The 14,251-nt window shown below is 39.4% G+C and overlaps 1 protein-coding gene across 1 annotated transcript in view; it reads right to left on the minus strand.

Moving 5' to 3' along the window:
- Positions 1-14,251, minus strand: part of LOC134221336 (uncharacterized) — a 125,901-nt gene that overhangs the window by 13,047 nt on the left and 98,603 nt on the right. Inside the window, exon 3 of the mRNA XM_062700534.1 lies at positions 1,786-2,018. Coding sequence (XP_062556518.1) covers positions 1,786-2,018 — 233 coding nt within the window. The remainder of the gene's footprint in view (positions 1-1,785; positions 2,019-14,251) is intronic.

Raw genomic sequence — 14,251 nt, forward strand, 5'->3', positions numbered from 1 at the left:
CGTGATCCACCGATTCTACTTCAGATGTCCCCTAAGTATTTTACAGTCCAGGAAGTCTGCAATTCCGAGTCTATGCACGAACGTCATGAAACAGACATGTTCAAACAACACATATGTGATTTCAGAAGTACATCTGACCTGTACCTATTGATTAAACTAGTTTTAGTGTCATACTTGCCTTAAACAAAAGCTTTTAATTCTAGCAATGCTTTGGTGTTATGGATTATGGAATAATTGCATTTTGGACTTTTTTTTGTTTCCTTATTATTTTTTTTATTCCCCCCCGTACATTACAAGAGCTGTCGGACATAAAATAAATTTAATATTTGTATCGGCCTTATTTGCAATAGACATTTCCTGTACAAATGTTGGATGACTTTTCGGACAAATTCATGTGGAAATTTTTTAATACATTTTTGCAATAATTTCCGTAAGAAAGAATATGGAGAAAAATTCTTGCAAGTCCCAGTTGAAATCTCGGAGAAATGTCTGAGGAAATTCCTACAGTAATCCTCTATAGGTTGCTTTAGTTATTATCGGAAGTATTCCAGGAGGAACGATTTTTGGAGGATTGCCTAGATAATTGCCTGAACTATACGTGAACTTGTTATTTTCTTTATTATTGTTTTTTGAAACTATTTTTTGTTGATTATATCTAACCTAACCTCTACTTTCTGTGCTATTACCCTTAACAGCTTAAGACATTCATTTGAAAATGGTAGAGCTGGCACCAGAAATGAAAAAATGATGAGTTAGGTAGATGGCTGTACTCGCAGACGTCAAAGCGTCCATGGTTCAAAATTGAATATGGGACGAGACTACATTCGAACTATGTGTTGTCTAACGTCCAATCACTACACTCTAAATGCACGTCTTTTCAGAGTGGCAGAGTGGGGGTCTTGGAAGGCAATCTCTGCGTTTGAGGAGAGGATTATCAACATATTGATCACGTCGTGGGGGCGTGCTAAAAGCATCGTGGCCCCAGATCTGCGCTACCAGAGGTCCGAAGAAAACAACCAATTAGGAAAGTGTTGGCATAAGAATCATGAAAAATTTTATTAAAAACATGATGTTGTCTCCATAACGCCAAATGAGCCTTGCAAATAAAAGAAAGTTAAAACAAATCTTTCCACGTGACTTATTGATTTTACCCTGAGATATTTTAACACATCCGCAATGTCAAATTGCGGACAATGTTTGATGTTTCAATGAAAGGACAAAGTTTGATGTTTCAACTCGATGAAAAGCAATTACCTACAATAAGCAAATTCATAATCAACGTGTTTTCAATACATAACGAAACTTAAAAGAACAAATAAATCAACCTAAATTACTAATCATCTACAAAGAACACCCGTCAAATCAACAAAAAGAAACACTCGTACTTAGTATCACATGGGCATAATAAAGGTGAAAGAAAGCTTTTCATTGATTCAATCCTTTGATAATTGATATTTTTTTTGTGATTTTGATAACAAAAAGTCGGGTGGTTTTCATCAGACTATTCAGTGTAGAAGGACAAGCAGTGATTATGAAATTTCTGAAATTTAGTTTCATTTAAATAGAAAACATCAAAGCCCGTTGTTTCGATAATTTTTTTTGCGAAAACATAAGAAACGTTAAAATGAATCTACTAACAATAATTATCCCATAAGATACTCAGTGCGAGAACTCAAACCAAACCAAAATTGCAACAAACGAAAATAATTTGCTTCAGAGAGACGCATTTAGATGATGGGGGGTTTCTAGAAACCAGAACCACATCCGGTCTCCTGGCCCCCTAACCTGCCTGATGCTTCCTTGAGCTGCTCGATAAAGTCCCGCCCGGTGATGTCCGCCACCGAGTTGGGGTCCATGTTGGAGAGCAGTTCCAGGTCCGGTTCGCTCAGCACCGACACGTTGCACAGGTTCGATTTCATCTGGGCGACCAGCTTCTTCAGATGTATTCGTTCCACCTCGGGGCTGTCGGTCGTGTCGCCGGTTTCCTTGTGGGTCGTTATCGTCACGTAATGGGTCGGCTGCGGGATGGAGGGAGAGAAAATAATGTTTTGTTTAAAAATGAAAATTCAATTACGCGACGTTTATGCTGTGTCTGGTCTTTACATTTCAATCACTTATTTTTTGGGGGGGTTATGCGAAGTGCTTTACATTTTTTACACTTTAGTCGGTTTCTCAGAAGGAAAACAGGCGGAACATCGATGCCAAAACGTGCCACTCGATGATCTTGTCTGTCACGTTCACCTCGTTATCATATTTTTATTTTTGCTCCAAAAAGGTTCCTATAGACTACTTTCTAATAAAAGTTGGCAGAGAACGAAAAGCAGATGGTGATGGAAAAATACCCGCCAATCCATTTACCGGAACACTTTCGGTTGAAAATGGCACAAGTTAAAAACCTCAACAGCGTGAGAACTTGTGTGTCCGGTCTAGGGATACCATCTGTTTGTGGCTTAAGAAATTTTGCGAAACGATACTTACAAAGCGGTTTACCATTTTTATTGTGCCATTTAAGATCCTCATCTTCATTCAGCTGTTTTTTTCTCGAATGATATGATAGAGCGAATAGCTACATATTCACTCCAAAATCAAACTTTCATTCAATTGATTTGATAGATTTGTTCGCCTTCCTATTTCGAACGAACTTTTTGTGTCAAGGCTTGCCCAATTCCATGAATCAATAAAACAGATACCAAAACAAAACAGATACCAAAAAATGGAATGGAGTCCGTGGGAAGGCGAAAATAGCATGTGTCAGATTGGTCGTATTCAATGGATTTTATTTAATAAAAAATGTTAATTCAAATTCAGCAACAATATAACTATTTGCGAAACGTCTTTTTCAAATGGTCATTACACGGTTAGATCAGACAACCCAAAATGAAGTTCAAACAACTCAAAATTAAGTTCATTTCACTTAATTTGGACCGTTGGTGGGGGAAGCCAATTTTGAGTTGGATGGCCGAACTCGGATTTGAGTAGTTTCCGTTTGATCCCGTGTGAAAAAGTACCTAAATATTAAGTTGTTTTCACCTAATGTTAAGTTCAAATAGGTTTAAACAACCTAAATTTGAGTTCAACCCATTTAACCTAACGTTGGCTTTCCCCATTGAACTGCTATCGTTAGGTGGTTTTTTCTCTGTTTTTGACATCAAACGATGGAATGAAAGAGATGCCAGATCGAAAACAACTCAAAATTTTGGTTGTTTGATCTACCCGTGTAGGAAACCGTCTTACGAAATCGTAATGAACGAGAAAGGCTTTATAAATACTGGGAGGATAAATGTGGATTTCCTTTTTTACTGGGTGGTAAAGGATACACAAACATGCTTTGGCTGTAAGACTTTGAAGCACTAAGCACATGTAGGATTCGGAAAAAGCATGATAGAGAGGTAGTGAAATAGAAATTTCAAATCCGAAACAATATTAATATTATAATGCCGGTAGCCAATTGAATTTCGCTTTCAAAGAGAGAGAAAATTCTTGGGAAAATAAAACCTCACGTGTTCGTTGCTAAAATTATGGTAATCCTACTGAACCAGAACGAATGGTAACCCGAATCCATTCGTTTTCATCGTTCTGCTAAAAAGATTGGAATTGCAAAGCAGCCAAAGCTGCACAAGCAGGTAGTCAAAAAAGAAAAGTAAAAAAAAATGTTGAAAACTTAAGTTTTTAACACCTTGCCATTTGTATTTATGGGGAAAACTGACGTTGCGGACCAAAAGCACCAATAGTGGTGCTCCCAAGTCGTTGAGAGGGCATCAACGAGAAATTACCGGTTTGCGGTGTTCTGAGTCGGATCTTTGCTTCTATTCAGAAGAAGGCTCAATGGCGAACAGAGCAGAGCAGAAAGAAGGTCAGTTTCGCTGAGTTGGTTTGGCAAAGATGAAAGTTTTGCAAAGACGTCTGCTTTATTTGGAAGCGTTGTAGTACAAATGCGAAAGATAATTTTATTTAGGGTAAAGTGCCCAATAGTGGATCCTCCAGCCATTTTTGCATTATTACAGCACAATGTAAACATTTCGCTATGAAATTCCATCGAGAGAACCTGCCTTACAGTCATATGATTTGATTACATGCATTGGAAATGCTATGGAAAGTAAAATTCAATGATTTTTTACAATTCTATAAAAAATAAACACGAGAGTGTCCATTACAGGAATATTTTGGGGGGTCCACAATAGGGAAGAAGAACATCCCGTAACGGAACATGAAAATTAAATGAAGTGTCGGCTATAGGGAAGCAAATTCTATTGTGGACCCCTGGGAGTCTACTATAGGGCGAATTCAGTCAGACTTCAAAATGTTAATTCAAACGAATAACGTCGTGCATTTGAGTGAAAATTGAAAATTTCTACTTCTTATGACAGGAAGAGCAAAATTCCGTTACTAGGGGGTCCACTATTGGGCATTTTACCCTACCTGGTGACAGTGCTTTTTCTTATTTTCGATGAGGAAAGGAAAATATCGTGCTGTGGTTGGCCCATGTTTATTTGAAATGTAGCGTCGATTGATGCTTTATTTTAAATGGACAAATAACCGTATTGAGATCCTGATATAGATAAGAAACTATATACATTATGAGGTAGCTTTTTGCGCGGATAGTTTTCATCAATTACTTGTGTTCATGAATTTCCACGATTTTTAAAACGATGCTTTTTCGCTTTTCACCTACACAACTCAATGTTTCATCTGATTTGAATACCATAACCGATTGAAAACAAACCTCGTTAAAAACGGCCCATAGTATTATTCAATTTCTGGAAGTTTTCACTTTTGATTTGTTTCAGATACTTAGATGACATTCGGGCTGTCGAAAACGCAAGGTGAGTTCTAGGATGGCCATTGTGGAAGCCATTTTTGGACTCTGTCGTGATTGTCCTTAACCCCTCTAGGACGGATAGGTCATATTTAGATTGGCTGTGTAAGGGCTGTGTAAAAGCTGTAAAAGTATGCAGATGAACCTGAAATGCTTAATTTCTATACCACATTGCATGATAATTCTGAACACTCTCTTCTGAGCAAAAATTTAGCCATCCTGGAAGCGAAGCCAGTGATCAATTCGTTAATACGACCTGTTTAAGATTCTCCGAAACAATCTCAAACTCAACCCAAGGTATCTACCGAAAAAATATGAAAAAATGTTAATAATTCAAAAGCAATATCTTTTTTAAAATTGTTTCATTTATCATTTCCGATCCGAATATGAACAAGGTTTCGTCAAAAGACGATCAAAGGGGACGAATTTTATGATATAGGGGAAGAGGTTTGATTAAGGGTAGCAAAGATCCGGAAGAAAAAACGAACAGTGGGCAATGTCTGTGACATAACCGCTAAGTGGACGTAGGACTTGACTTGACCATGCCTTTAAGATACATAATATGTCCAAATTTCTCACATCAACTATTTTGGATAAATAATCGACGTTGCATACCATTCCTTGGCAAAATCTTCTCATCAAACCGACACAGAAATCAAATCTACCTCGAACAAAAATCATCAAAAAAAAATTCAGGAAGTATCTGTCCGGTCACGAAATATTAGCTTCGACAGTGGCAACCTTCCCTGAAGGACAAGTTGGCTCAGCAGGGGATGTAGACTTTATCTCAGCCCTTTCACTGAAGGGCCTTCTAATCCGTGCGATAGCGACTGAAGGAGTACATTATTTTTAACTCTTAGAGCCTTGAAAAAGGCTGTTTGCTTCGGCTAAGTGCAAAAAGTAAGAAAACGATCTTTTCTAATAATCGCGAATTTCTAGTGATGGTATAAAAAAGACTGAATGCTCTGCGAGCGAATGCACTTTTCTTTTATACTACTTAATTTTGAATCTTCTCTGCTTCCCAATTGGTGGGCCAATCAGCTAGTGTCTTGTATCCCGCTTCCTTGTCAGCCAAAGCGTCATCATCATCAACGCGTTCGAGAAGGGCTTCTTTTTTTTCACGCTTGTTGCTCGCTGCTGGCGTCTATTTCTTAACGGGACTTTCTACATATTTTTTTATCAATGCCAATATTGCATTGATCAATGCATTGATATTTAACGTGTATTTGCTTAGAATTTAGTTTTGGGTCGCGTGAATTTGGCGCTGAATGGATTTTCATGTCGCGCGGAAATGGCGTGGATTTGATTTTAGTCGGCGCGGATTTGGCGCGGAAAATATTTCAGAATCTCCATAACAACCCTGCAATTTCTATCCCGAAGGAAATTGAAAGCTTTGATATTGATCTCTATCATTGGCTCTCTGAAGAACCTTTGTTTTTTGGACATACATGCTGCATAATGTGGCTTTTCTTCATCCTGTCTCGGCTCATCACCGATGCCGGCCGGTCTCGGCTCGACTCTGCTGCTGCTGCCGGTATCTGCTCAGCATTGCTGCTTTGTCCGGTCTGTAGGGTGGACTGCTGCTGTACTGGCTATGTTTCGGCTGATGATGGTGGCTTCGATGGTGTCGAGCCGAAAAAGCGGTCGAGTGCTGTTCAATCGATGATGCGGTTGCTTCGCTTGTCCCGGTCAGAATGAAAGGAAAAAATCGCGTTGCGCTATTTTATGGCTTCTCGGCAGACCCAGCGGCTGCTCATTCGCTGGTGTCTGCACCAATGAGAACGTGGTAATGGAATGATGCAAGAATTATGCGGCACCCATATTTATAGGTTCCCTTGATCTTAATGTTTTTCATTGAAAACAGTTTCATGCCTTTTGAAACAAGTTTTTCGGGTCTTATCAAGCATGGACATGAAAGGCATACTTGAAATCTGTCGATTGAGGGGCTTACCGCAGAAATTCGTCCACTGAGACTAACGCTATTAACGTTTAAAATCTTTCAACACAGCGTAACGCGGTCGATTTGAATATTTTGAAATGACACCTGGTATAGTAAAGAGAGACGTAAGTCCTACGTCAAAATCAGAAGTAATATTCTGGAATGTTGATTGAATTTATAAGTGATCTACGTCTAATTCCGCAGTTTTACAAGATAATAGTCGTGAAACTGATCAAAGTGCCGATTGTTACGACCTCCGGTCAACTGGAGAACCAACGAAAATTCCATAAGACGAATTAAGTATGAATTTAATACCATCGTAACGAGACACTGAATACGGCCTTACAGTTCAGGTTGAAATACGTATCTGTTAAGATTCCAAATGCGTTGGAATTAAATGGAGCAGTACTAAATTCGTCTAATAACGGGTGAAGAAGTTCCACATTCCACTGAAAGAGATTAATAATTCTCTTAACCCTTCCAGGGTTTTTTTATTGGATCCTGTCGAAAGTAACATAGAAAGAATTAAAAACCCATTGAAATATTTTTTTCCGAATGTCCTAGGCCTTCCAAACTTTTTTTTATTGTCTTTATTAAGGAGACTTCCAGCCCTAGGCTGGTTCGTCTCCGGTGTCAAAACTTCTATGGAGTCACACGGTTATACGACTATTTTCTTCCTTTTACTTCCACTAATTTATGTTTGTGTATCATACAGATACGTATTTCGTCCTCCACTTGAGGAGTTCTTCAATGTTTTTGTTATCGACACACTGAAGAAGTCCTCAAGTGGAGGACGAAATACGTATCTGTATGATACACAAAAATTAATTGGTGAAAGTAAAAGGAAGAAAATAGTCGATAAGCCGTGTAAATATTTCCCCTAAGACGCTCGCAAATAATTAATCATTCTCTGGAGTACATATCCTCGACTACAGCAGAGAATATGTCTAGAAACGAAATTTCCTAAACCGGGATGTATGTCCAAAAGTATCCATGTGGTCACAACACATAAATTAATCGAGTTTTGAATAAACGTACACTATTCCAAAACGTCTTGGAGTTCAGAGCATGTGATCTACCCGATCAACCAATGTATCCGTGCATCGCCAAACATCCCAGCAGGTTGATTGAGCCGATAGGATTTCACTAATTACTTTTACAAGCAACTACAAGCCCTTTAAGGTTCTCCAAAACGTCCTGGAATTCAAAATATGTGATCTACCCGATAATCATGAAAGATGTACTTTTACCAGCTATTGCAGGCCTTTTTGGTTATCCAAAACGTCCTATAGTTCAGAACATGTGACCTACCCGATCAACCAAGTCATGTATGATGTATCCGTGCATCGTTGAACATCCCAGCAGGTCCATTGAACCGAACTGATTGCACTCATTTTTTTTACAAGATACTGCAGGGGTTTTCGGTTCTCCAATAAGTTTTGAAATGTTGAGTATATGATCTATCCGATCAACTAAGTCCTGAACAATGTACCCGTGCATCGCTTAACATCAGAAGTTAATAGGATTGCGCTAAATAATTTTAACCTTTCCTTCCCCGACGTCTATTTTTAAGGGCTTTCAAAAATTAAAACTGCTGTGAAAACCACATTTCTTGACCGATTCCTTCGCAACTAGTTGCATTCGATCCGGATGAATCTCAATTTTTTATTCATCTGGAGGACCCCCGGATAATGACCGATACGGCAGGATTAAACGCGAGTGGCCCAGGAACCCTGAAAATATCATTCCGATCATTGTTTTGTGAAATCATGAAGTTTGAGGTGTCGCACGACCTATTTTGACTCAATTTAGGAAATGGCCATTCCGGAGGTCCCTCGGATTGTGGCCGGATTGAACCCGAGTGGTCAAAAAACCCTGAAAATATCAATCCCATTATTGGATTGCGAAATCATGAAGTTTGAGGTGTCACATGACTTACTTTGACTCAATTCAGGAAATGGCCATTCCGGAGGCCCCCCGGATTATGGCCAATGTAGCCGGATTTAACCTTAGTGGCCCAGAAACCCTGGAAATATCATTCCCATTATTGCTTTGTGAAATCATGAAGTTTTAGGTGACGCACAACCTATTTTGGCTATATTTGGGAAATAGTCATTCCGGAGGTCCCCCGAATTGTGGCCGGATTAAACCCGAGTGGCCCAGGAACCCTAAAAATATAATTTCCTTATCTTTTAATAAAATTATGAAGTTTGAGGAGTTACACGACCTGTTTTGACTTAAGTGTGTAAATGGCCACTTTTTCTAGGGACAACTGACTCGAACGGATTCGAGAATAATTCTAGAACGTTACTGAAATTGAGATTCATCCGGATATAATGCAACTTGTTGAGAATGAACCGGTCAAGTAATGTGATTTTTTCAGCAGTTTTAATTTTTGAAAGCCCCAAAAAAACAGACATCAGGGACGGAAAGTTTAACAAGCAACTACAGGCCCTTTATGGTTCTCCAAAACGTCCTGAAGCTTAGATTATCTTCTCTACCCGATCAACCAAGTCCTGGACGATGTATCCGTGCATCGTTGAACATTCCAGTGGGCCCGTTGAACCGATAGGATTTCATGTCTTTTAATTTCACAAGCTTCAGTGGATAATCCTTGAGTCGATGTTCTAAGACTAAATGTCAACTCGTGGAAGTACATGGTTCTATACTGAAAGTTTGGCTGGGATCTTATTTTGGGTCACAGTCTAGGAAATTTTCGGGTTGGAAATTTTCTCTAATCATCGCGTTAGCCTAATGATAAATGAATATAATAATGGTAACTTGGCTTAGAATCCTCGAAGTTGATAAGTATGGAAGTGCAAACTGAACACTAAGCTGCGATACTGGGATGTACTGCCAAGAAGCAACAAGAGAAGAAGTTACTCTAACTTTCAACAATTTTCCAAGGAACTTTGGAACCAATAAAAAAAGTCCGTTTCTGCATTCGAATGAACATTGCTCGATACATACCTCCTTAGCCATTGTGCATCTGGTATATAGCTCGATCTTAACTCAAGAATATTTTGAAAGACCTTGAACATCTCATGTTCAAAGAAAGTTGAACCATATGTTTATTGAACCAGATTGAATGTATATTGGATGATAAGGACATTTGAGCTGAGCTCGAGATCGTTTTCGAGGAAATTGGGTTCTTAAAATGTTTGATTGTTTGTTTGTGTATTTACGACACACGATACCATAGTGGTGGAAGATTTGTTGAACGGTGAAAATGAAGGTGTATTAAGGAGCAGGATGGACATAATCTGCGACGGTCAAGCTGTGGAACCACCAACGCTGGACGATGTTAAGAAGGCTGAAAACAGTAAAGCTGCTGGGAAGGACGAGATCCCGGTCGAGCTTCTCAAACACGGAAGTGAGCAGCTGCATCAATCAATCCACCACATTATTCAGAAAATATGGGAGGATGAAGAACTGCCTGCCGGCTAGTTGGATGGTCTCAAATGCCCAATTTATAAGAAAGGGCTAGAGTGTGCCAATTACAGAGGGATCACCTTTCTGAACTCGGCGTACAAAATCCTGTCGCGTATCCTGTTTAAAAGACTGAGACCGCTTGAGGAGTTCGTCGGCGAATAGCAGGCAGGTTTTCGTGAGGGCTTGCAGACTCATTGTTCTGTTCATTGATTTCATAGCAGCGTACGATTCAGTGAAGAGGAATGAGCTGTGGCAGATAATGTCCGAACATGGTTTTCCGGCGAAACTGATTAGACTGATACGTGCAAAGCTGGATGGCTCGAAATCAAGTATTCGGATTGTAGATGAAGTGTCAGCCTCGTTTGTAACATTAGACGGATTGGAGCAGGGTGATGCACTTTCGAATTTTTTTAATCTTTTATTTATTTGAGAGGCTCGGCTCATTTGCCGTAAAGCGCTACGGAGCCGAAATCATGTTTCTAGTACAATTTTAATCTTGATTCTTATAAATAATGTTAGATTTGGGGAACCGAAACGGTTTGGTCGAGGTTAGGGAATACAATAATACAAAGGGAAAGGAAAGGGATTTAAGGTATTGACTTATTACGATTCTAATGGTTACATGGTTTAGATGCTTAACGATGTTTCATCTGTAACGGAACAAACAAATATTTCCTTGGAAGACAACAAGAGGAAGAAATACGAGAGGGAATAACGACAGACATTGATGAGCAACAAGAAGAAGATATTCGTGATGGGGTACGACAAGGGGACAATGGTTACAGCCTAACATCTGCTACTTTCAAGAAGTGGTGGACAAGGGACATGTTTTCGAGGTCAAGACCCGCCAACACTTCCCTAATAGGTTTTCGTTGTTTTCCTCGGACCAGGAGATGTTCATTTAGCGTAGATCTGGGGCCACGATACTCATCGCACGCCCACACGACATGGTGCGCCGCAAACACAAAGATTGCCTTCTGAGAGCCCCACTCTGAAAAGATGTGCGTTTAAAGTGTAGTGATTGGCCATTAGACGACACATGGTTCGAATGAAGTCTCGTCCCATATTCAATTTTTTGAACCATGGACGCTTCGACACCTGCGGGCGAATTGAATACAGCCATCTACCCAACTCCCCATTTGTCCATTTCTGTTGCCAGCTGTTCAAGGTTTCATGACGAACTAATGTGAAAATTTCGAATTTATTATTCAACATTGTACTCGAAGGCGTGCAGATCTGGCGTGCAGAGGAACGGCACTATGATCACACGGTCGCATATGCTCTTGGGCTTTGCGGACGACATCGACCCTATTGGAATCGATCGCAGAGCCGTAGTGGAGGCTTTTCTCCCACTGAAGAGGGAGACGGCGAGGATAGGCTTACCCATTAACTCTACCAAGACAAAGTACATGGTGGAAGGAGAGATAGGGGAAGAGCTTGTGGTGTTGGTGCAGAGGTAGTGCTTAATGGGGATGTGTTTGAAGTTGTTGAAGAATTTGTTTACCTTGGAATGCTTGTGACATGTGACAATGACATTTCCCGTGAAGTGAAAAGACGTATTGCTGCTGCGAATAGGGCCTTCTACGGATTACGTAACCAGCTTAGGTCCCGCAACATGTAGACAGAAACGAAATTTGCTCTATACAAAACTCTGATTCTACCAGTGGACCTTTATGGACATGAAGCATGGACATTAAAAGAGGCGGATCGGAGAGCTTTCGGGGTTTTCGAGCGAAAAGTGCTGCGTACAATACTCGGAGGGAAACTAGAAAATGGTGTGTGGCGCAGACGCATGAATCATGAGCTGTATCAAGTAAACAAAGAAGAAAATATTGTGAATCGTATAAAATACGGCAGACTTCAGTGGGCTGGTCACTTAGTGCGAATGTCGTAAGTAATAATAGCGAAAATAATATTCAACAGAGAACCAGATAGGGGCCGACGACTTCGTGGGAGGCTACGAACACGCTGCACAATGGTTCGAAGGCAGCCAAAATCTCAAAAATCGAAATTCGTATTTCGGTCGGAATTATATTTTTCTCATTTTATATAACATTTATGTGGTTCAAATTCAAAATTTAAAGAAATTCTGTTGAGTTTTGACTTTGTTATATCATTTTTTATTGAACATAATTATAGATTTCCAATCAAAAACGCAGTTTGACAAATCGTTTAGATCAGCATCGTAAGGCTTCAATTACATCGCTAACCCCAATATTATTTCAAGACTGCATTATCAAGGTCTTAAATAGTATACCTAAATCAAATATAGGTGACAGAACTCAACTTAAGTTAACTATATACAAATTTATTTAAAATACTCACATTTTTTTTATTGAAGTGCTCCAAAAGTATAGGCGCCAATGATAATGCTATGCTCATTACAAAGCTGAAAGCAATATCTTTCTAATAATCACTATTTTGTTTTGCGGAAAGTTGCGATAAGCTGCTTTTTGAACGTTTTAGTTTGAAATGTGCATTGTATTTTTTTGGTCTGTTTCTATTTGAAACCTTACAAATGCGTATTTTATGTTCACAAGAACCTTAAAAATGCACCTGTCATAAGACGAGTTTATACAATCCCATTGAATTCCACCACTTAATTGTATCCTGACAGATACGTATTTCGACCTCAACAGTAAGGCCGTCTTCAGTGTCTTGTACTTGACTCGACTCAAGTCGACTCAAGTCGAGTCAAGTACAAGACACTGAAGACGGCCTTACTGTTGAGGTCGAAATACGTATCTGTCAGGATACTGGTGGAATTCAATGGGATTGTATAAACTGTCTTATGACAGGTGAAAACATTCCACTAAAAGCTCAAAATCATTTTCTTAACTTAAAAATGCCTTTTTCTAATTATTAGATTGAAGTGTCTTACTTCCAAAATTTGCTCATGGCATCCGAGATTCTACCAATTTTAGTTTTTTCACATGAATTTTATTGTTGGAATTTTGTTTTTGTCTATTATTCCGAAATATGTAATCATGCTGAAAACTTTTCTATGGCATATGAAAACTCATAGTATTGGATATAAGCATGGTTCATCACTCTGCATTCAATATGATTCTACATATGAAGAGTTTCGAATTCTCATGTTTGAGCCCGATCTAAACTGTAACACACTATTCTTGCCAGCAATAGACAATGTTGGTACTGAAATTTGGACTGAAAAGCTGAACCGAAACAACTATTTGAACAAGCATAACAGATGAATAAAGCTACCGCGATTCCATCAATAAAATCACACACTATTACTATATTTAACTTTGCTTAAACGAAAACATTTGCTATTTCAATAGTCATCTGTTAGATATCGTGGAATGAACTCGAGAATGTTTTGGAGTACCTTGAACATTTCGAATTTAAGAAAATTGGTATGCGCATATGCTTATTGAACCGGATTGGGTATATACAAACGATGAGGACATTCCTTAGTCGTGCGGTAAGATGCGCGGCTTCAAAGCAAGACCATGCTGAGGGTGGCTGGGTTCGATTCCCGATCCTGTCTTGGAAATTTTCGTGTTGGAAATTTTCTCGACTTCCTAGGTCATAAAAGTATTATCGTGTTAGCCTCATGAGTCATAAGCTTGAGCCTGAGCTTGATTGACTGCCCGTAGTTGCAACTACATTATAACCAGATCAGCTGTTCCTGCACAGAGAACCAACAGATGTTTACTTGGGACTAGAACTCATCTTCAATGTACGTACAAGTACTGGTGATCTCATTTGTTAGGTCACCCTGGTGCCTGCTACGTCAGAATGCAAGTCAATGTAGGGAAGGGGAGGAAATGATGATGCAATCACTCGCTCACTGCAAGCCTAATTATAGCTCTGCACTTGTCACGAGTTTATGCGGAATTTATTGGAATTTTTGGTTAGGTTCGAGAGGCAGAGGTTTGTCTTGGTTAACGAGAGCTAGAATAGTCAATTTGAAGGTTTAGGATAGCGAAGATACCGTGATACCGTGGGCTGAACTCGAGAATGTTTCGGAGTACCTTGAACATCTCGTATTCAAGGATGTTATCGATCATTTAGTAATTCGCGTTCGATCATTTAGTAGT

Source organism: Armigeres subalbatus, chromosome 3 (genome assembly GCF_024139115.2).
Source record: "Armigeres subalbatus isolate Guangzhou_Male chromosome 3, GZ_Asu_2, whole genome shotgun sequence".
In the NCBI taxonomy this organism is placed as follows: domain Eukaryota; kingdom Metazoa; phylum Arthropoda; class Insecta; order Diptera; family Culicidae; genus Armigeres; species Armigeres subalbatus.